The sequence below is a fragment of the Elephantulus edwardii genome, unplaced genomic scaffold (assembly GCF_000299155.1).
Source record: "Elephantulus edwardii isolate Elephantulus edwardi_28Jun2011 unplaced genomic scaffold, EleEdw1.0 scaffold00178, whole genome shotgun sequence".
Lineage (NCBI taxonomy): Eukaryota > Metazoa > Chordata > Mammalia > Macroscelidea > Macroscelididae > Elephantulus > Elephantulus edwardii.
Window position 1 is genome coordinate 4,310,891 of NW_006399928.1, and position 21,392 is coordinate 4,332,282.

A 21,392-nucleotide genomic window follows, 5' to 3' on the forward strand; every position below is an offset into this window, starting at 1 on the left:
AAACTTGCTGGGAGGTCAGCTATGAGTCGGTTCTGACTCAACAGCAATGAGCTTGACTTTTTAATTATAGATATTATTACAGCAAATTATTTGGAAGCAGGAGTGGCATTCACTTCCTAAACAACATGTCTCTGGAAACTCTATCAACTTTGATAAATGTCTCAGGCCTTTTGTTCATAGGGTTGCTGTAAGTCGTGCTCAACTTGACAGCAATCAACAATAACAACGTAACAAATGATATTAAAAAAATATTCTAGACTGAATAAAATATAGGTTCATCTCACTCTTTTTGTGTTTATGCCATTTAAGCTTTGTTAAAAAATACTAAGATAAAATATACTAAATTTTACAATTTTAACACAGAGCTTAAACACGTAGGTAAAATCAAATCCAACCCTGGTTATAAGTTTTAAGTTAAATTTAAAAAATTTAAGTAATTTTTAAAAATTACCCTCTTTAAAAATTTTTGTAGAAGACTGACCCTTTCAAGGACCAATATTTCTTTCTTGATTAGAATTTGGACGAATCTCTCAGAAATTTTTGATGTCTTTCAGTACAGCGGCAGGAAGTAATATAACCTTAAAAAACAGACAATATTTATAATGATTATGTTGAAATATCAGTTAAGAAAAATAATTTCAGAATATACTTAGAGAAATTATGTTTGAGACCAAGCGTCCCTGTCTTACTATAGATTTGAGCTAGACAGAGATTGTAGGAAACAATTGCTTTGGGCAGGGCAAAAGGACAATACAGCACTGCACAGCTATACTGCTTAAATGAACCCAGCCCAAAACGATCGAGTTTTGTATATTCAGTGATTCATTCATTGCAAATACCTGTTTTAAAAAAACACCAGTGGACTTCACACATGGACCTCACCTGATGGACTACATAGGAATCAGATTGACTACATCTATGAAAGGAACTGTTGAAGCTCAATGTCAGCAGTCAAAACTAGACCAGGGCAGACTGTGGAACAGACTGTAAATTACTCATGTGCAAGTTCGAATTGAGGCCGAAGAAGATTAAAACAAGTCCATGACAAAGTCATCTTAAAAATAAGGGTACTCAGGTTTCCTAGTGGCAAGAAGCTGCACTGCAGTCCCAGAGGTACTCAGTTCGAATCCACAAGATGCTCTCAATAGGAGGGGCAATCTCCTCCTGTACCAGTCAAATCCTATTTGATGGTTGTTGTTGTTAAGTGCCGTCGAGTCATAGGCGACTCATACGCTTGGGTTTCTCTCATCCTCTCTCCAGGTTCATAGGGTTTCTGGAGGCAAGCTATTAGGGAAGTGGGTGCCACTCCACCTTCCACGCTTTTTTTAAGCAGGGAGCTCCACCCCACTCTGTCCGCATTGGGTAACCAGCCATTAACACATTTGACACACATCAGTGTCACGGTGTTCAGCCTCACAGGAACCACGAGTGACCACTGTATAGCAACTTGTACACTAGGGCTATAAAACCTAGAGGAATAATAAAGCAAGAATAGTCATCTTAAAAATAGATTTGAAGCATTGAAGACCAGTTGAGTTGTGTGATGAGATGAAGGATACTATCCATGAAGAAAGCAAAGAGGTCATTACAAAGATAAAGGAGAAAGAAAAAATCCAAAATGGATGTCAGAAGATAATCTGAAAAATTGCACTAGAGGTTGAAAATTGCCCTCCCAAAAAGGGAAAAGATGCCAAACACAGCTAAACAGAAAGTTTCAAAAAGCAAGTTACTAAAATTAAATGTACAAAGAGCTATAATAGTAGAATAAAAAGGTAAGAAATCGCCCTGCATTTCTCAGGCTGAGAGAACTGAAAACTTTAAGCCCCGAGTTGCAGTATTGACAGATGCTCTGAGCATTATGTCGGATGATCCAAGAAGCATCAAAAGAAGATGCTTAGAAAGGTTGGCGAAGAAGAGGAAGACCCTTAACCACGTGGATTGACACAGTGACTTTAGCAATTGACTGTAGTGTGTCAGAGATGGTGAGAATAGTACAGGATAGAACAAGGCTGGAATCTGTTCATAGGGTCAGTATGGGTTGTACTTGACTCTGGAACACCTAAGAATGGCAGCAAATTCAGTTGTCCATCATTTGTTGAAGATACCTTTTTTTTTAAAAAAAAAAAAAAAAGGATGTTTCAACATTCTTGAAAATTCACGTGATTCTGGACTCTGTATTTCATTGGTTATCTCCGTCTACCTTTATGCCAGTACCCCACTGTTTTTTGTTGTTGGGAGGCTTTTTTGAAGGTGAGAGAACGTAATTTTAATTGGAAAATAGATATCTCAAAGAGCTAGATGGGTCATTTCTCTAATGGTGAATAGGGAGAGAAAAGACATTGGGCTACTTGTAGGTAAATATAACTTGCTGACTCCCGCATTTGAGCCTACACCACTGTTTTGATTACTTTAACTTTGGATTAACTTTTCAAATCTTGATGTGTGGACTCAACTTTGTTCTTTTTAAAACTTGTGTTTTACCATTTTAAGGCCTTTGCAATTTCATAGGAATTTGAAGGTCATGTTTTCTATTTTTGTCAAAAGACTGTAGGATAGTAATAAGGATTTCATTGAGTCTGTAAACGGATTTAGGTCTTATTTTTTTAAAAAATTAGGTAATAGATTGATCTTAATACTAAGTTTTCCAGTTCATATTTTTTAAGGTCTTTAATTTCTTTCAGCAATATCTTATAGTTCTGTTTGGTTTTTCTTTAGTATGAAAAGAAAGATTTATTTGAAAAGATAATTCTCAGACATTCTCTGTTAGGGGTCAGCCTCTGGAAGTATAGGAATGGAAAAAAACCAATACAGAGTACAAGTGTTTTGCCTCTGCTTAAATTTATTTCTTAGGTATTTTAGATGCTATTATAAGTAGAAAATTTCTGTTTAGATTTGTCATATAGTATATAGAAACAAAACTGATTTTTGTGTTTTTATCTTGTACTTGTGACTCTGTGGTAGTAGCTGTCTTCTGGATTCTTTGGACTTCTCTGCATATTTGTGAACACAGATTATTTTACTTCATACTTTCCTAATTTGGATTCCTTATATTTCTTTTTCTTGCATATTTCCAGTACAGTATTAAATAGCATTGATGAGAGCAGGCATCTTTGTCTTGTTCCTTATTTTAGGAAGAAAGTTTTCAGTTTCTTTCTGTTGGCAAGCATGTTCAATGAGGATTTTTCATAATGTCCTTTGTTAGTTTTAAGGAATTTCCTGTTCTGATCCAAATCTTTTGAGGTTTTTATCATGGAACGTTGCTGGATTTTGTTGAATCTCTACATCAATTGAAATGATCATGTACTACTTTTTCTTCATTTTATGAAAATGGTTTATGCACTAATTATTTTTATATATGGAACTATACTCATGTTCATGACATAAGTTCTGCTTGGTTATGGTAGTCTTTTTTTATGTGCTATTGGGTTTGGTTTGTTGAGGATTTTTCTATTTGTGACCATAAAGGATAGTGTTCTTTTTTCCTTCCGATACCTTTATTGGCTTTGATCAGCTATTTTAATTTAGATAACATCTCTATAAAGCACTTTTCTTGATTTATGCCCTATATTCTAAAGCACAGCTAACAAGTATTTTCTAAAAGGCCAAATGATAGGTTTTTATTTTGAGGTTCATATTGTCTCAGTTTTGCTGTTGTAGCAAGAAAGCACTGTTTGTTGTTGTTATGTGCCATTGAGTCATCTGCGACTCATAGTAACCCTATGTACAACAGCCCTAAACCCTGCTCTATCCTGTGCCAATCTTACTGACTCTGACACACCTACTACCATTACCCCAGTCACTGAACCAATCCACCTCATTGAGGGTGTTCCTCCCTTGCACTGTCCTTCCACCCTCCCAAGCTTGATGTCCATTTCCATGGACTGGTCCTTCTTTACAGCATGTTCATAGTATGTCAGATGAAGCTTCAGAATCCTTGCCTCCAAGGAGCTTCCTTGTTTTCACCCTCTCCAAGATGAACCTGTTTGTTCCCCTGGCAGTTCATGGTATATTCAATACTCTTTTCCAACACCACAGCTCAAAGGCATCAATTCTCCTTCTTTTATCCGTAGTCGTCGTCTAGCTTTCTGATACATAGCAAGTGATTGAAAAGACCATGGCCTGTATCAGGTACACCTTAGTCTCCAGACTGACATTGTTGCTCTTCATTACTTTGGAGAGGTTTTTAACAGCAGACTTTCCCAGTGCACTTTGTTTTTTAATTTCCTGGCTGCTGGTACCAAGAGTGTTGATTGTGGAGCCAAGCAAACTATAGCTGTTAACAATCTCAGTCTCTTCACCATCTATCATCATGCCACCAATTGGACAAAAAAATGGATGCATATGGTGGTGGTCTGATAAAAATTTTATTTGCAAATACAAGGTATAGTTTTCTAACCCCTAGTATAAATAATGTTTAATATTCTTGTAGCAGTGTCATAAAGTTATCATTGGGAAAGAATTCATTTGTACCATTACCTCTCAGTTTATCAGGCCAGCTTATTTAAACAAGTTTTCTATGTTTTCTATTCATAACAAACAGTCCATTTAGGTCAAGTGGTATTTTTACTTCAAAGTAATTTGCGTATAGTTTTTTCCCCTCCCTGATCAGTATGTGTTTGGCCTTTTTTTAAAAAAAAGAAGAATGGGTGGTAGAAAATGAAAGTTAGTGGAGTAAAAGTCTTTTCAAAGAATTTATAACTCAATAACATTGGAAACCAAAGTGGAAGACCACTTTTCTCAAGCTAAATAAACAGAAAAAAAATTGATACTTTGAAGTCTGGAGTCAAAATATTAATGATACGGGCAGCATCAGAAGATGGACAGAATATAATCATTGTAATGAAAATATTAATCGTTGTTCAACCCTTTCAGGAGACAGTTTATGATTAATAAACAATGCTAATATATTTGAAAGTTACCTGTTTAACCAACTGGAAGAGACCTGCATTAGTACTCATTCTAAAGAAAGGTGATTCAACAGAAAGTGGAACTTATGGAAGGTTATAATATTTACTAGCCATTGGGTGTGTGAGCCGATTGTACTCAGCCTCCTTTTTTAAAAGGTCACCAGTGTGGCGCTGTAATCCAGGTGGGGAAGTATTCTGAAGCAGCCTGATTCTACAGAGGTTTGGTTTGATTTCTGGTTCTGGTGAGATTTAGAGGCAGTGTTTACTAGCCATTGGGTGTGAGTTGATTGTATTTGGCTTCCTGTTTAAAAAGGCATGGAGTCACCAATATGGTGCTGGAATCCAGGTGGAGAGTATTCTGATGCAGTCTAATTCTACAGAGGTTTGATTCTGGTTCTGGTGAGACTTAGGGGCAAAGTTTACTAGCCATTTTGTATGAGTTGATTGTATTCAGCCTCCTATTTAAAAAGGCATTTGATCACCAGTATGGGGCTGGAATCCAGGTGTGGAAGTATGCTGAAGCAGCCTGATTCTACAGATGTTTCATGTGTCAAATGCGATAATCTGTCACACATGTGTTTGGTGGAAGCTCCTCAATTAAAACAAGCTTAGATGCAGGAGTGACATCCACTTCTGATACAGCTTTTCTTCTCTGAACTTGGAGACATTATAGCATTTATACAAGTGTTCAGGTCTTTATGAGTCATCTACAGCTCAACGGCACTTAACAACAATTATGTATACTACATATAAGTAGATTTAGAAGAAGAGGCTGTGGTAGAAGGGCTATTGCTAATATCAGATGAATTCTGGCTAAAAGCAAGGAAAAGCAGAAGAATGTCTATTTGTGCTTTATTAATTATGCAAAGACATTCATCTGTGTGGATTATAGCAAACTATATCATTGAGAAGAATGGGAATCCTAGAACACTTAGTTGTGCTCATGTAAAACATATACGTAGACCAAGAAAGAGGCTCTTGTGTTAGAAAGGGAACACTATATAGTTTAAAATTAAGAACGTTATGCACCAGAGTTGTCTCTTCTCTCCATACTTATTTGGTCTGTATTGTTGTACTTATTTGGTCTGTTTTGTTGTTGTTACGTGCCATCGAGTTGTCTGTGACTTATAGCGACCTGACTTCAACACATCTAGCTTCATTGCCCCAGTTTCTGTATCAATCCATCTCGTCCAGGGTCTTCCAACACTGTTCCTCCAACCTTCCAACCATGATGCCCTCCAAGTACTGGTCTCTCCTGGCCACATGCTCAAAGTATGTGAGACAGAGAGTCAAAATTCTGTCCTCCAAGGAGAAAGTTACTTGGTTTCACCCCCTTTTTAAGACAGACTTACTTATTTTCTTGGTGGTCCACAGTGTATTCAAGATTCTTCTCCAGCACCACAACTCAAATGCATTGATTCTTCTTCTGTCATCCTTAGTCATAATTGTGCATAATTGTGAAGATTATGGCCTGGATCAGGTGCACCTTAGTTTCTAGGCTAATATTATTGATTCTCAGTACCCTGGAGAGGTTCATGAGAGCAGATTTTCAAGAAGCTAGACTCTATGAAGACAGATAAGTCTTCCTCTGATCATCAAAATCATTATCAGGAAGACTTATCACTAACCTGTGTTATGCAGATGACACAAAATTTCTTGCTGAAAGAGAGAGCTTGAAGTGCTCGCTGCAGATTATCAAAGAATACCACCTTCACTATAATCTTTTGAACAGAACAAGGGATAATGCATGGTTTAAAATCTGGGATGAAGTGTATCAAGATCCTTTTGAATACTTACTCAGTCTGTATGTTGAGCAGATATTCCTGCTGTGTCTTACTGAACTATGTGTGTGAGACCTTTTGAATACTTGAGTCTGTATGCTAGCCAGATAACCTGAGAAACTATATGAATAAGAAGGTGGACTCAGGGTTTGGAAGAAGATATATTTAAAACCTATTACATGAAGATGATACTATTTGTCCTGAAAGTGAAAAGTATTTGAAGCACTTCAAAGATTAAAGACTGCAGCCTTCAGTTCTAATTATATCGTAACAACTATCCTGATAAAGAGCATCTTAAAACAGGAAAGATCAAAGTTATCAGGTGATTCCTTTTTCTTGGTTTCATGCTCAGCATGTATTGAGGCAACATTCAAAACATCAAGAAGGTAAAGAACCAAGATACCAGTTTGATGACTAAGATGTTCCTCCTCTCACCATAAAAAAAAAAAGATAATTCAAAGTGAATCAGAGACATAGAGGTAAAGCCTGACACCATAAAGAAAATAAGGAATAAATTAGGACCAAGAGTAGATAAGGCCTATTTCATGGTATAAATAGGTTGACGAGTACAGCCAAAAATACACAATTAGGAGAGGGTCAAATTGATGAATGGGACCTTCTAAAGATTAAATCCATCTGCATATCAAAGACATTTTCCAACAGAGTGAAAAGAAAACCTGTTGATGGGAAGAAAACATGACAACACTGTTTCAGGTAAGGGTCTCATATAAAAAGTTTACATAATCCTACAGCACATCCACAAAAAAAGACTGATAACCAAATTACAAAACGGACAAAAGACATGGAAAGACTTTTCACACAAGAAGATAATCGAATGGCTAAAACATGAAGAAATGCTCAAAATCACTGATGGTAAGAGAGATGCAAATCAAAATCATCTCACCCCAGTAGCAATAGTAGAGTTTAACAAGACAGTAAGAAAGAAATGTTAGGATGTGGAGAGATAGGAACTCTTTGTACATTGTTGGTGGGATTGCAAAATGGTACAACCGCTTCGGAACCATTTCATCAAAAACATAGAAATACATAGATAGGCCACTGCTTGGGAATATACCTCAAGGAAATTAGAACTGAGACACAAACGGATATTTGTACACATAGCAGTGTTACTCACCATCTCATGAACATGGAAACAGCCCAAATGTCCAACCACAATGGAATGAATTGAGAAATTATGGTCTATTCACATGATGGAATACTATGTAGCATGCAGGAGCAATGATTTTATAAATCACGACCTAGCTTGGGAGGGACTGGAGAGCATTATGCTAAGTGAACTAACTCAGTCTCATAATGACAAATACTGTATAAAACCATTAATGTAGAAATAGGCAACTATTAAAATGTATATGAGGATCTAAGGGGGTAGAGTAGGAGCAGAGGAGCGAGGATAGGCAGGGTGATAATCATAGGGTGGCACAATTTGATGGGTAAAGAGAGTGGTGGGTAAAGGAAATGGGAAAAGTCCATTGTGTAAACAATTTGATGTTAGAAGACAGTGTATATGAGTGAGTGAATGATAGATAACCAATAATTTAAAAAATTATTTAAAGTAAAAATTAGACTAACCATATGTCATCCATAGTGGTGGTTGTAGTTGTTTTTGTTACGTGCTGTTGAGTTGCCTGCAACTCATAACGACCCTGTGTACAACAGCCCTAAAACTAGCTCTATCCTCTGCCAATCTCATTGTCTCCAACACACCTACCCCCAGATATTCCAGTCACTTAATTCATCTCATCTAGAGTCTTCCACTCCTGCATTGTCCCTCCAACCTCCCAAGCATGACGTCACTCTCTAAGGACAGGTCCTTCCTTACAACATGTCCAAAGTATGTCAAATCAAGCTTCAGAATCCTTGCCTCCAAGGAGCAGCCTTGTTTCATCCTCTCTAGGACAAACCTGTTTGTTTGCTTAGCAGTCCATGGTATATTCAGTGCTCTTCTCCAACACCACAGCACAAAGGCATCAATTCTCTTCTATCATCGCCAGTCATTGTCCAGCTCTCTGATGCATAGCAAGTGATGGCAGTCACTTGTTAGGCTTCAGGGAGTGGTTCTACCATTTTAAAATCCCACCAACAATGTATGAGAGTTACAATGTCTCCATATCTTCCACATTTATTGCTTGCTACCCTGCTAAACTTTGCCACTGCTATTGGAGTGAGATGGTATTTCATTGTAGTTTTGATTTGCATCTCTTATTGCCAGCGATTTAAAGCATTTCTTTATGTTTGCCATCTGAATGTCTTCTGTGTGGAGTCTTTCCATGTCTTTTGCCCATTTTGTAATTGGATTATCAGTCTTTTTCTCCAGGAGTATTCTGTAAACTTTGATTATGAGACTCTTGTCTGAAATGGTTTTGCCAGTAGGTAAGTTCTCTTTCCATCCTGTTGAAAAAAGTTATTGATTAGCAGATATTTCATCTTTAGAAGGTCCCATTCATCAATTTTATCCTCTTCAGATTGTGCATTTCTGGCTTTATTTGGCAATTTGTACCATAGGATAGGCAGTCTAAGCTTGACCCTAATTTTCTCTCTTATGAACTTTATGATTTTGACCTTTAATTCCAGATCTCTGATCAACCTTGAGTTGATTTTTGTGTATGATGTGAGATGTGGATTCTGTTTTCAGCTTTCTGCAGTTAGCAGTCCAGTTTTGCCAGCATCATTTGTTGAAGAGCTTGTTATTTCCCCATTTGGTATGTTTTATTTCCTTGTTGATTATTAGTTGACCATAAATAGATTGGCCATTTCTGAGTTCTCAATTCTGTTCGATTGGTCCATGTGCCTATCATTGTACCAATACCATGCTGTTTTGTTTACTACTGCTATATATAGTAGGTTCTGAAGTCAGAGAGTGCTGTGCCTCCTACTTCATTTTTGTTTTTCAGAAGTGCTTTGCTGTGCAGTTCTTATTCTGCATTTATGTCATGCCAATAATACTTAATCATATATTGCTTTTCTACATAGTGGATTTGCTGGGGGGTGGGGGGGGGACCTGTATAACAATGAAAGAATTCTTTTTTCCAAAGAGAAAAGCGAACTGGGGGATGGGTGGGAAGGGAGGAAAATGTGCAACAGTGAATGAAAGGAAATCCAAGTTCTCTTTAAACTTTCATTAAAATCTCAATAAAAAATAATTTTAAAAAAAGAAATGCTTTGCTTATTTGGGGTCTCTTTCCTCTTCAAATTGACAATTTCCCTTTCAGTCTCCTTGAAAAAGGAATTTGGTATCTGGATTGTAGATTGCTTTTGGTAGGATTGTCGTTTTTACAATATTGAGTCTTCCTATCCATGAATAATAGGAAACATTTTTCCATTTATTTATGTCCTTTTATTGTATCTCACAGAAACATTCTGTAGTCTTCTTTGCACAGGTCTTTTGTGTCTCTAGTTAGGTTCTCTCCCAAATATCTCAGTTTGTGATGGGCTATTATAAATGGTATTGGTTTCCTTCTCTGAGTCCTCTTTATTACTGTAGCGGAATCCCATTGATTTTTGAATATTGGTCTTATATCCGGCCCCTCTACTAAATTGGTCAACTATCTCAGAGTTTTTTGTTGAGTCTTTGGCATTTTCTGTGTACAGTATCATATAATCTGCATATAGTAACAGCTTCACCACTTCTTTTGTCATATTGCCTTAGCAAGTACTTCCAATACAATATTGAATCGAAGTGGCAACAGTGGGGATCCTTGTCTAGTCCTTGTTTTCATAAAAAATGCTTTTAGTCTTTCTCTGTTGAGAGTGATATTCGTTGGTTTTGCATATATACTTTTGACTATGTTGAAGTAATTCCCTTCTATTCCAATTTTGCTGAGTGTCTTAATCCAGAATAGTGTTAAATGCCTTTTTTGCATCAATTTTTAAGATCATATGGTTATTATTTGCTTTATTAATGTGGAAAAAAGTTGTTGATTGGTTTTTTGTATGTTGAACTATCCTTGCATACCTATTATGAATCCCAGTTGGTCATGATGAATTATATTTTTTATGTACTTTTGGATTCTATTGGTAGGATTTTGTTAAGGATTTTTGTGTATAGTTTTCTTTTTTTGGTAATATCTTTGAAACATGCCTATTTTGTTTATTTGATTTTGTTTTAATTTATCAAAGTAATAGAAGTGTTCCAGAGAAGATGTAGTGCCTATTTAATCTTTGGTTGGGCTGCATTTATTAGCTTCATTTGAAGGGCATTGTGGAAAATAAAACACAGTGACATAAGTCAGATCCTAACCAAGTGATGATTAGCTGACGGGAAAGTGCCCAGGCATGAGCCAGATATTTCTGGAAGCTATAAATAATAACATACTTTATCTTCTTTAATTATTAACAGGAGAGAAATTTAGTGTCCTTCCAGTCTCAAATTATCATTAAATTCTTCCTTTTCCAGCATACTTAACCATCTCAGCAACATGTTGAGCTAATTGATGATCAGTAGTACTAAAATACAATTAATTACTGAATTCCAAAAAGTTGAGTGAGCAAAACTGAAAACTGAGTGGCTCGGTTGAACTCTTGCTGTCATAGAGTGTGATTTGAACCTTAAAACTTTTCAGAAAATTTCACTGTATAAATAAAGGTAGGAAATGAACACTTAACCAGTAAATACTAAGAACATAACAAATATGGCATGGTAATTAACGAATGTGTGTCAGGGAGTTCACTTGAGAGTACTGGAACTGTTGCGTGGATTTTTATTGATTAATCAATAGTGGGTTTATGTTGAGTGTTATTTACAGATTTGATAGTTTATAATATTATGGTTAAGAGTCATATGTCACCAAAAATAATTGCTGTTTTCTTTACATTTGATTTGTTAAGGTTGATAGCTAATATACTAGGATATAAAAGTCAAAATTGATTTAACGATATACTACAACAATAAAATGCAACATAATTTTGCCATACATACCTTGTTTTATAGTTTTTGACAAGAGCTCTGGTGGCTTAGTGGTAAGAAGCTGCACTGCCAACCCAAAGGTATGTGGTTTGAATCCACCAGCCGCTCTGCGAGAGACAGCAATCTCTGCAAATTCCTCCCATGTGATTTAAAGCCTCTGAAAACCTGATGGAGAATCACCTATCAGTTGATTCTGACTCAACATACAAAGCGAAGAAGCTTATAGTATTTGTTGCAATTTTATGCTTATTTTCCTCATTAGAATCTCACTTCTGGAGTAGGTAGGTAGGGGAGGTATTCATTCTTCACTTATCTTTTTTTTCTTTCCATATCATTCTTTTGCATGATGAAATTTATACCTGTTTCTGATAAAATTTATTTTATAAAAAATTATTAATTCATTTCCTATTGCTACCATTACAAGTTACAAATTGAGTGGCCTAAAACAACACACACATTACCTCACAATTCTTTATATCAGAAGTCTGATGACACATGTCAGTTTTTCACAAATCCAAAATCAAGATGTCTCCAAGAGCTGAATTCCTTTCTTACAGTTCTAGATCAGAAACTGCTTGCTGAGACATCTAGGTTTTTACCTGAATTGCCATTCATTTGTTTCCTTGGTACTAAAGTTTCTATTTTCCTGGACCATTGTTGGCTTCTAGAGGCTGTTTGTATTCTCTAGATAATGGACCCCTTCCTCCATCTTCAAGATCATCAATAAGAAAATTTCAGTGGAAGCCTTCTCTTGGTTTTAATTCAGCCTTTACCATCCTCTTTTATTACAGTCTTTCTCTTTGAATGTTCTGGTTTTAAGAAACCATGTAATTAAAATGTTGCCATTTTAAAAATGCAAAATAATGTTCCTACCTAGGTGGCCTAGGGAGTTCTGGTAACATAATGGCAAGAAGCAGCACTGCAATGCCAAAAGTATGTGGTTCGAATCCCAACAGCTGGTCTGTGGGAGAAGGATGGGCAGTCTCTTCCCGTGCAATTAACTGCCTCTGAAAACTCTCCAGAGGGTCAGCTATGGATTGGCTCCAACAGCAGCAACAACATTTTATTTTCTACTGGTTTACATAAAAAGTATATGAAGTTCTTTATACATTGTTTTTCCACACCAGATTTTCCCCCTTTCCTTTACCCATCCCTCCCTCCACCCTTCAAATTGTGTGACCCTATGATTAAGCTCCCCCTCCTTGGATCTTCATACTTGTTCTATAATAGTGGTCTTACACAGTATGTATGAGACTGAGTCAACTCAATATAATGCTCCCCAGTCTCTCCCATGTTGGGTAGTAATTTACAAAATCATTTCTCCTGCGTTCTGCGTAGCATTCCATTGTGTGAATGTACCATAATTTCTCAATTCCATTGTAGTTGGGTGTTTGGGCTGTTTCCATGTTCTTGCTATGGTGAATAATGCAACTATTAACATTGGTGTACACGTCTCTATTTGTACCTCAGTTCTCATTTTCTCAGGGTATATTCCAAACATTGGAATAGCTAGGTTATATGGAATTTCTGTGCTCAGCTTTTTGAGGAAGCTCCAAACTGCCTTCTAGAGTGGTTGTACCATTTTACAATCCCACCAACAATGTCCAAGAAAGAGTTCCTATCTTGCCACATCCTCTCTAACATTATTACTTGCTGCCCTGGTAAACTTTGCCACTGCTACTGGGGTAAGATGGTATCTCATTGTGGTTTTGATTTGTATCTCTCTTATTGCCAGTGATTTAGATCATTTCTTCATGTGTCTGTTTGCCTTCTGAATGTCTTCCTGTGTGAAAAATCTTTGTTTTTTGCCCATTTTATAATTGGATTATCAGTCTTTTTCTTCTGGAGTCCCAGGAGTGTTCTGTAAACTTTTGTTATGAGACCCTTGTCTGAGATGGTATTGCCAAATGTTTGTTTGCAGTCAGTAGGTTTTCTTTTCACCTTGTTGGAAAAAAGGTTTTTATGAGAACAGAGATTTACTCTTTAGAAGGTCCCATTCATCAATATTACCCTCCTCAGATTGTGCATTTCTGGCCTCATTTAGCAGTACGTTTATACCGTAGACTAGGCGTTGTACGCTTGGTGTCCTAGTTTGTCTCTTATGGACTTTATGGTATTGGGCTTTATTCCCACGTTTCTGATCCACCATGAATTGGTTTTTGTCTATGGTGTGAAATGTGGATCCTGTTTCAGCTTTCTGCAGGTGGTATTACAATTTTGCCAGTACTGTTTGTTGAAGAGCTTGTCATGTCCCCCTTCGATAGGCTTAATTTCCTTGGTGAACAGATGGGTCCATTTCTGAGTTCTCAATTCTGTTCCATTCGTCTATGTGCCTGTCATTTAACTAGTACCGTGCTGTTTTGGTTAATACTGCTGTGCAGTAGGTTTTGAGGTAAGGGAGTACTATGTCTCCCACTTCAATTTTTATTTTGAGAAATGCTTTGCTTATTCGGGATCTCTTTCCTTCCCAAATAGACTTGACAGTTTCCCTTTTAATCTCCTTGAAAAAGGAATTTGGTATCTGGATTAAGGATTGCGTTGAACATTTAGCTTGCTTTTGGTAGGATTGTCATTTTCACAGTATTGAGTCTTCTATCCATGAACAGGGAAAATTTTTTCCATTTATTTAAGTCCTTTTATTGTGTCTCAAAGAAACATTCTGTAGTCTTCTTTGTACAGGTCTTTTGTGTCTCTAGTTTTCTCCCAAACACCTCAGTTCATGATTGGCTATTGTAAATGGTATTGCTTTCTTGGTTTCCTTCTCTGCATTCTCTTTTTTACTGTATAGGAATCCCACTGATTTTTGTATCTTACCTTGTATCTTGCCACTCTACTAAATTGATCTACTAGCTCTGACAGTTTTTTGTTTAGTCTTTGGGGTTTTCTGTGTACCCTATCATATCATCTCCATATAGTGACAGTTTGACCATCTCTGCCAATCTGAATGCCTTTTATTTCCTTCTCTTTTCATCATTACTCTAGCAAGTACTTCCAATACTATATTAAAAAGAAGTGGTGACAGTGGGCAACAGTGTCTGGTCCCTGTTCACAAGGAAAATGCTTCTATTCTTTCTCCATTGAGAATGATGTTGGCTCTTGGTTTTGCACATAAACTTTTGACTGTTGTTGTTGTTGTTATGTGCCGTCGAGTCGTTTCCGACTCATAGCGACCCTATGCACAACAGCCCTAAACCCTGCTCTATCCTGCGCCAACCGCACCGCCTCTGATACACCCATCCCGATTACCCCAGTCACCGAATCAATCCATCTCATAGAGGGTCTTCCCCTCCTGCGCTGTCCCTCCACCCTCCCAAGCATGATGTCCCTCTCCAAGGACCCGTCCCTCCTGGCAGCATGTCCAAAGTATGTCAGACGAAGCCCCAGAATCCTTGCCTCCAAGGAGTAGCTTGGTTTAATCCTCTCCAAGATGAATCTGTTTGTTTTCCTGGCAGTCCATGGTACATTCAGTACCCTTCTCCAGCACCACAGCTCAAAAACATCCACTCTCCTTCTGTCCTCCCTAGTCATTGTCCAACTCTCTGATGCATAACAAGCGATTGCAAATACCATGGCCTGTATCAGGCGCACCTTAGTCTCCAGAGAGATACTGTTGCTCCTGAGTACCTTTGAGAGGTCCCTAACAGACTTTCCCATCGTGATATGCTTTTTGATTTCCTGACTGCTGGTACCAAGAGTGTTAACTGTGGAGCCGAGCAAACTGAAGCTGTGAACAATCTCAATCTCTTCGTCATCCATCCTGACGCTGCTAATTGGTCCAGTGGCGAGAATCTTTGTCTTCTTGACATTGAGCCTTAGTCCATACTGAAGGCTGCAGTTCCTGGATTAAATGATCCAGGAAGTATTAAAAGAAGATGGAAGGAATATACGGAGTCATTATATAGAAAGGAATTGGCAGATACAGAGGAATTTAAAGAAATAACATATGAGCAAGAGCCTATGGTGATGAAGGAGGAAGTTCAAGCTGCTTTGAAGGAAATAGCAAAAAATAAGGCCCCAGGAATAGATGGTATACCAATTGAAGTATTCCAGATAACAGATGTTGCCCTGGATGTGCTCACCAAGTTGTGCCAAGAAATCTGGAGAACAACCACTTGGCCAACTGACTGGAAGAGATCTATATTTGTTCCCATTCCAAAGAAAGGTGACCCAACTGAGTGTGGAAACTACAGAACAGTGTCATTGATTTCACATGCAAGCCAGATTCTACTGAAGACTCTTTGGGGCAACTGAGTAGATGAGCTATCCATATTTAAGTTCATCAGAGTTGTGAGTTAAAACTTTGCTGAATGCTACTATCTTAATGAAAAGAATGGAGATTTAGGGGAGGTTTTGTTGAAGTAGGTATGTCTGCTATTAATAATAATTTCTTTTATTGTCTCTGTTTTAGATTCTGAAACGTGTTCCCAATAGTGTGCTCTGGTTGTTGCGTTTTCCAGCAGTAGGAGAACCTAATATTCAACAGTATGCACAAAACATGGGCCTTCCCCAGAACCGTATAATTTTTTCACCTGTTGCTCCCAAAGAGGAACATGTCAGGAGAGGTCAACTGGCGGATGTCTGCCTAGACACTCCACTCTGTAATGGACATACCACTGGGATGGACGTCCTCTGGGCTGGGACACCCATGGTTACTATGCCAGGTGAGCTAGTGATAAGTCACTGGAATTATCATTGTTCTTAACATTTCCTTTTGTGAAAAAGAATTATAGGTAAGTCCATGTATACTAAAGCCAGGTGATAGAAAATGCAGCTTGTTTAAGTTTGAACTCTTAGCTTCATTGTCTTCAGCTGCATTTGTGTGAATGCTTGACATAAATAAAATTGTCACATTCTTCGATATGCATTTCTTGTCTTTCTAAATGCAGGAGAGACACTTGCTTCTCGAGTTGCAGCTTCTCAGCTCACTTGTTTAGGCTGTCTTGAACTCATTGCTAAAAATAGACAAGAATATGAAGACATTGCTGTGAAGCTGGGAACTGATTTAGAATAGTAAGTAAACGTTCTGTGAATAAACTACATGGTAAAGTGGAAGAAATAAGGACAATTTAGAGTATACCTTATAAAGTCAGAAAAAAAAACATTTAATAATGAAACCCTCATGTAATAATATAAAATAGGTGAACTCATGTATAATCTCTGAATGGCAGAATTCCAAGTTTTCATAAAGTGATCAGTGAGTTTTACGGTGTAAAAAATAAATGGCTGAGTATTTTTTAAAGAACAAAATGAAAAGTTTAAAGAATTTTCAATTCCTATTGAAAATGAAATACGGAACCGACCAATGGTTCGCAAAAAAATTTCACCTTTTCTAGTGAAAATTTAAAGTAACATCAAAGTATATCTATTATTTGCTTATATAAGAAATAAGTTTAAAAAATATTTTACTTATGAGAAGTCATTGAGTTATAGGCATCAATGTAGGTAAATACAACCCTTCAAAATTTTAAGGATCTTTAATAAAAAGTTAGACTTTCAACCCTATAATGCAGCTTTTTTCCCTTAAATTTTTAAAATCTAATTATTTCTTTATCCCCTTGTCAAAGGAAATAATCGTCTTAAATGCTTTAGAATGGAATCTGTCATTAACTAGAGTTCAGTATTTGTTTCTCCTTTTAATGCAGAATTTAAGACAGTGAAATGAACAAATGTTAAATGGAATTTAGTGAATTTTGAGAACTACCTTTTATAACCTAAATACCTATAACTTAACATTGCTCTAGAAAATTATCTTATGTTGGTTTTTGCATAATCTCCCTTCTAGACAATCATTCTAAATTTTTTTCTAACATAAATTAGTTTTTCTTTCCTTAATGGAATTACTTTTAAAGTAGTCACTCTAAAGACTTTTTTGACTCAACATGTTTTTCATATTCATCTAAACTCACTGCCATCAAGTCAGTGCTGAGTCACACTATCAGGTTGCAGAGGTTGTAAATCCTAATGGAAGCAGAATACCTTCTCTTTTCTCCCACAGTGCAGATAACTAGTGGATTTGAAACACTGGACTTTTGGTTAGTAGCCAACACGTGCCACGAGGACTCCTTAAATCGAGTATGGTGGTATTTTTTTAGTTGAAAAGAAATGTTAATATTGTCTGATTGGGTTGAAATCAAGAGATAAGTGCTTAGTATTTTCAAAAGAGGAGTAGAGAGAATTATTCTGCTCAATTTCTAAATGGATCTTAATAGTATTAATGACATTTAAAAAAATTAATTAGTTTTGTCTTTCCTTGGTAGAATCACTTTTAAAGTATGTATTCTAAAGACTTTTTTCCACTTCAGCATATATTCAGTTCAGGAACAATTGGAAAATTAAGGCAATGGAGAGTTTTAATTTTTTTTTCCCTTGAGTTTTTCCTGTTTCTTAAAAATCTTAATTAACTGAGTATTTCATTTTAATTCTTGTACATTCACTATTATAAATGATACTTTAATGAACATCTTTGTACATGTATGAGGTTATACCATTTGAATAGATTTAGGTATTACTGATAGACTAAAGGAGTTATGAACATTTAAACTTCTGTGTATACTTTGCTCACTTTCTTGGTAAGCAGTTTACATTTTAATTGGTTGTGCTTAGGAATTACCATGTATTATTGCCGCTAATGGTTTTTATTTTAAAATTGGAAATGGCATAGAGACAACTTAATATCTTTGTATACCTTTGTCTGGGGAAAGAACTGATTACCCCCCCCCCCCCAATAAGTTGGCTAAGTGAATTAGATTACAAGTATAAAGAAAACAGAATGAAGTTTGGTCATGTATTTTGCCTCAAAAGTGACTTGGTATTTCTGGAGTCTGGTTCTGAATCTTTGTCCTTTAAATTTATTACACAGCCTGAAGAAAATTCGGGGCAAAGTCTGGAAGCAGAGAATATCTAGCCCTCTGTTCAACACTAAACAGTACACAGTGGAACTAGAGCGCCTCTATCTACAGATGTGGGAGCATTATGCAGCTGGCAACAAACCTGACCACATGATTAAGCCTCTTGAAGTCACCGAGTCTCCCTAAATAAAGACTTGTATGCACAAGAGAATAACTCCTATATTTGAGCCTCAGCCTTTTGGCGGAAAGGGAATTTGATAACATACTTTATTACTTATCTGTACAGTACCATGCTGCAGATGGGTGGAAAATAATGAGAATACAGCTAAGCTTGCTTCCTGTGTGGTAGAGAGAAAGACACAAAATGGGAGACTTACTGTTCCACAAAGAATCATCATAAAAATTTTCAGCATCTGGGTGGTGCATAGGTCTAGAAGGCCTTATCTCTGTTCTTCCATGATGGGTTGTTTATTGTGGAGAGAAGATACAAATTATCCAACCATTTTGTAATTCTATGGATTGACCGAGTCTTCTGTGCTTTAATTTTTTTCCTTTATATTTTGAGTATCTGAACTTCTAAAAATGTGTTTGGTTTCAGATATTTTCATTCATGTGAAGTATACTCTGAGATAAGGTTTTAAACTATAATGTTCCTTGCTTTAGTTTCTGAACTATACAAATTAATGGAGGCTTTGCTGGTGTAGTCTTTTTATAGGTTTTATAAACCATTAGAGCCTGTATCAGTTATTTAGTGTCTGACCTAGTGCTTGGAACTATCCATGTTTTTTGGTTTAGATGATGAATCAAAAAAATTTTGGCCCATTTTCCATTTCCTTCTCACTCCCCTCACCCACTTTAATTTTGATTCAAAACACCTCACACTGTTTCTCTTAAACACTCCGTCTGGTGCCAAATGAAAATTCTTAGGAGTGATTGATTATTAATTATGAAGGACACAGTTATGATGCTGTCATTGATAATAACAGAGTTCTTTTCACTATTTCGCCAATGTTTTACCTTGGACTGCCTCTTCTATGCTGCTTCCAAAAGTGATAGTGTGATAAGATTTTTACTTTCTTTTCCTAAGGTTTGTTTTAAGCGAGTCATGTTCTTCCTCTTTCTTTCAGCAGAAATGAAATCCCAGGTAAGTATAAATATTTGTATTTTTTATGAGTAAGTCACAGTTAACTCCAATATATGAAATAACTTTAATCTAAAACATGGTATCTTATCGTTAAAAGCTCTGAAAAACTAGACTGTCTATGTATACAAGTAAATAGTTTTCAGACTTCCTAGGGTAATAATTGTCTTTTGGATTTGATCTTGACATCTGTCAGTAGCTAACTGCACTGCTGTTTGGTTTGGAGTCAGATTAGATGTTAGTCCTCCAGTAGCACGTGAATGCTTGGTATTAAAAACCATAGGAATAAAATTAACTGAATTACAACAAGAAGTTGAGGGCTTGAGGCTTAAACAAGCCAACATAAGAATGTTTTGTCTTATTACTCTGCACTTAAGCTGTCCAGTAACAGATTTTTTTTTGTCTGCTAGTAGTATTCTTGATTACAGTGTCTTAAGTGCTGAGGCAGTGCAGCTATTCTGTAGTTGAAGCTGATACCTGAATCTATTCTTGCTGATAAATTCTTCTTGATCAATGAGAATTCAAATTTCTGAGTCTTAGTGCTGACCAAAATCTGAGCAAGGAGTTTCAAATGTACTATTTAACCCTAGAATTACCTATCAATGAAATGTGTAACTTTTAATAGTATAAACAAAGAAACATCAGTTTAGGGATTTCTTAATTTATTTTTTACCTGGTTGGAAAAAATATCTGTTAAATATTAGATTGCCAGCATGGTTGCAGTTAACTGATGTTTGAAGTTCATTACCAACCTCTGTAGTGTGGGAATAATATACTTCCATTGCCCTCAAGACTGTGACTTAACAGCCATCCATATATAGCACATCATTCCTCCTATAGGGATGAACTTTTTCCTGGCACGAAAAGTAGCTGCTGTGGTTGAAGCTTTGCTTATTGTAACAGGCTGTTGTTTCCAGCTAACATGTCTGTGGAAGACTTAATTCTGAATAGAGATATAGATGTTACTGGAAGCTAATTGGTTTTTTCTATTATACACTGCTTTATAAAAAAAAAAAACCAACAAAAAACCATATAATTGTGCTGTAAAGTCCAGATGTTGTCTTGCGATCTTTAAATAATAAATGAATGATATCTGTGTAACATAACTGTTACTTTGTGTTTTGTTATATTAAAAGTTGGGTAAAGGTTTATCAGGTGGTAGTTCCACATATTTAATATATGTAGTGGAGCAATTCAGTGCTCTGGCGGCCTAGTGGCAAGAAGTTGCACTGCAATCCCAAAGACAATGCAGTTTGAGGCCACTAGCTGCTCAGCAGGAAAAAGATAGGCAGCCTCCTCCTGTGTGATTAACTGCTTCTGAAAACCTACCAGAGAGTCAGCTATGGGTTGGTTCTGACTCAATGGTATACAGTAACAACAAGGAGGGCAAAATTACGGCGATTTATTGGCTATATTACACTAGCTCTAATGATGTAGTAGTAAGAAGCTGCACTGCCATTCCAAAAGCACGTGATTCAAATCTACTAGCTGCTCTTGAATAAAATGGGCAGTCTCCTGCCATGCAATTTAATGCCTCTAAAAACCACTTGGAGGGTCATCTAAGCATTGGTTACAACTCAACAGCACACAACCACTTGAGAGAATGAGTCTGGGCTTGGATGCTCAGGATCATAGTTCCAGGGGAGGATATTGAAGCCAATTGGCATAACTCAAGAACCTAACCCTGTGTACAACAGAACACACGCAGATTAACAGAAAGGGCAACCTAGGTAGAACTATCAAGTATGGAAATACAAAGGAGGAGGAACAGTTGTAAGCAGACCCTAGTGA

The 21,392-nt window shown here is 36.7% G+C and overlaps 1 protein-coding gene across 2 annotated transcripts in view; it reads left to right on the plus strand.

Moving 5' to 3' along the window:
* Positions 1 to 19,197, plus strand: part of LOC102846712 (UDP-N-acetylglucosamine--peptide N-acetylglucosaminyltransferase 110 kDa subunit-like) — an 80,048-nt gene extending 60,851 nt beyond the window's left edge. Inside the window, exons 20-22 of one of the 2 annotated variants that reach the window (XM_006895983.1) lie at positions 16,021 to 16,273; positions 16,499 to 16,622; positions 18,472 to 19,197. In XM_006895983.1, coding sequence (XP_006896045.1) covers positions 16,021 to 16,273; positions 16,499 to 16,622; positions 18,472 to 18,646 — 552 coding nt within the window. In that variant the 3' untranslated portion in view covers positions 18,647 to 19,197. The remainder of the gene's footprint in view (positions 1 to 16,020; positions 16,274 to 16,498; positions 16,623 to 18,471) is intronic. The other variant, XM_006895984.1, reaches the window with a different exon arrangement.
* The last annotated feature ends 2,195 nt before the right edge of the window (positions 19,198 to 21,392 follow it).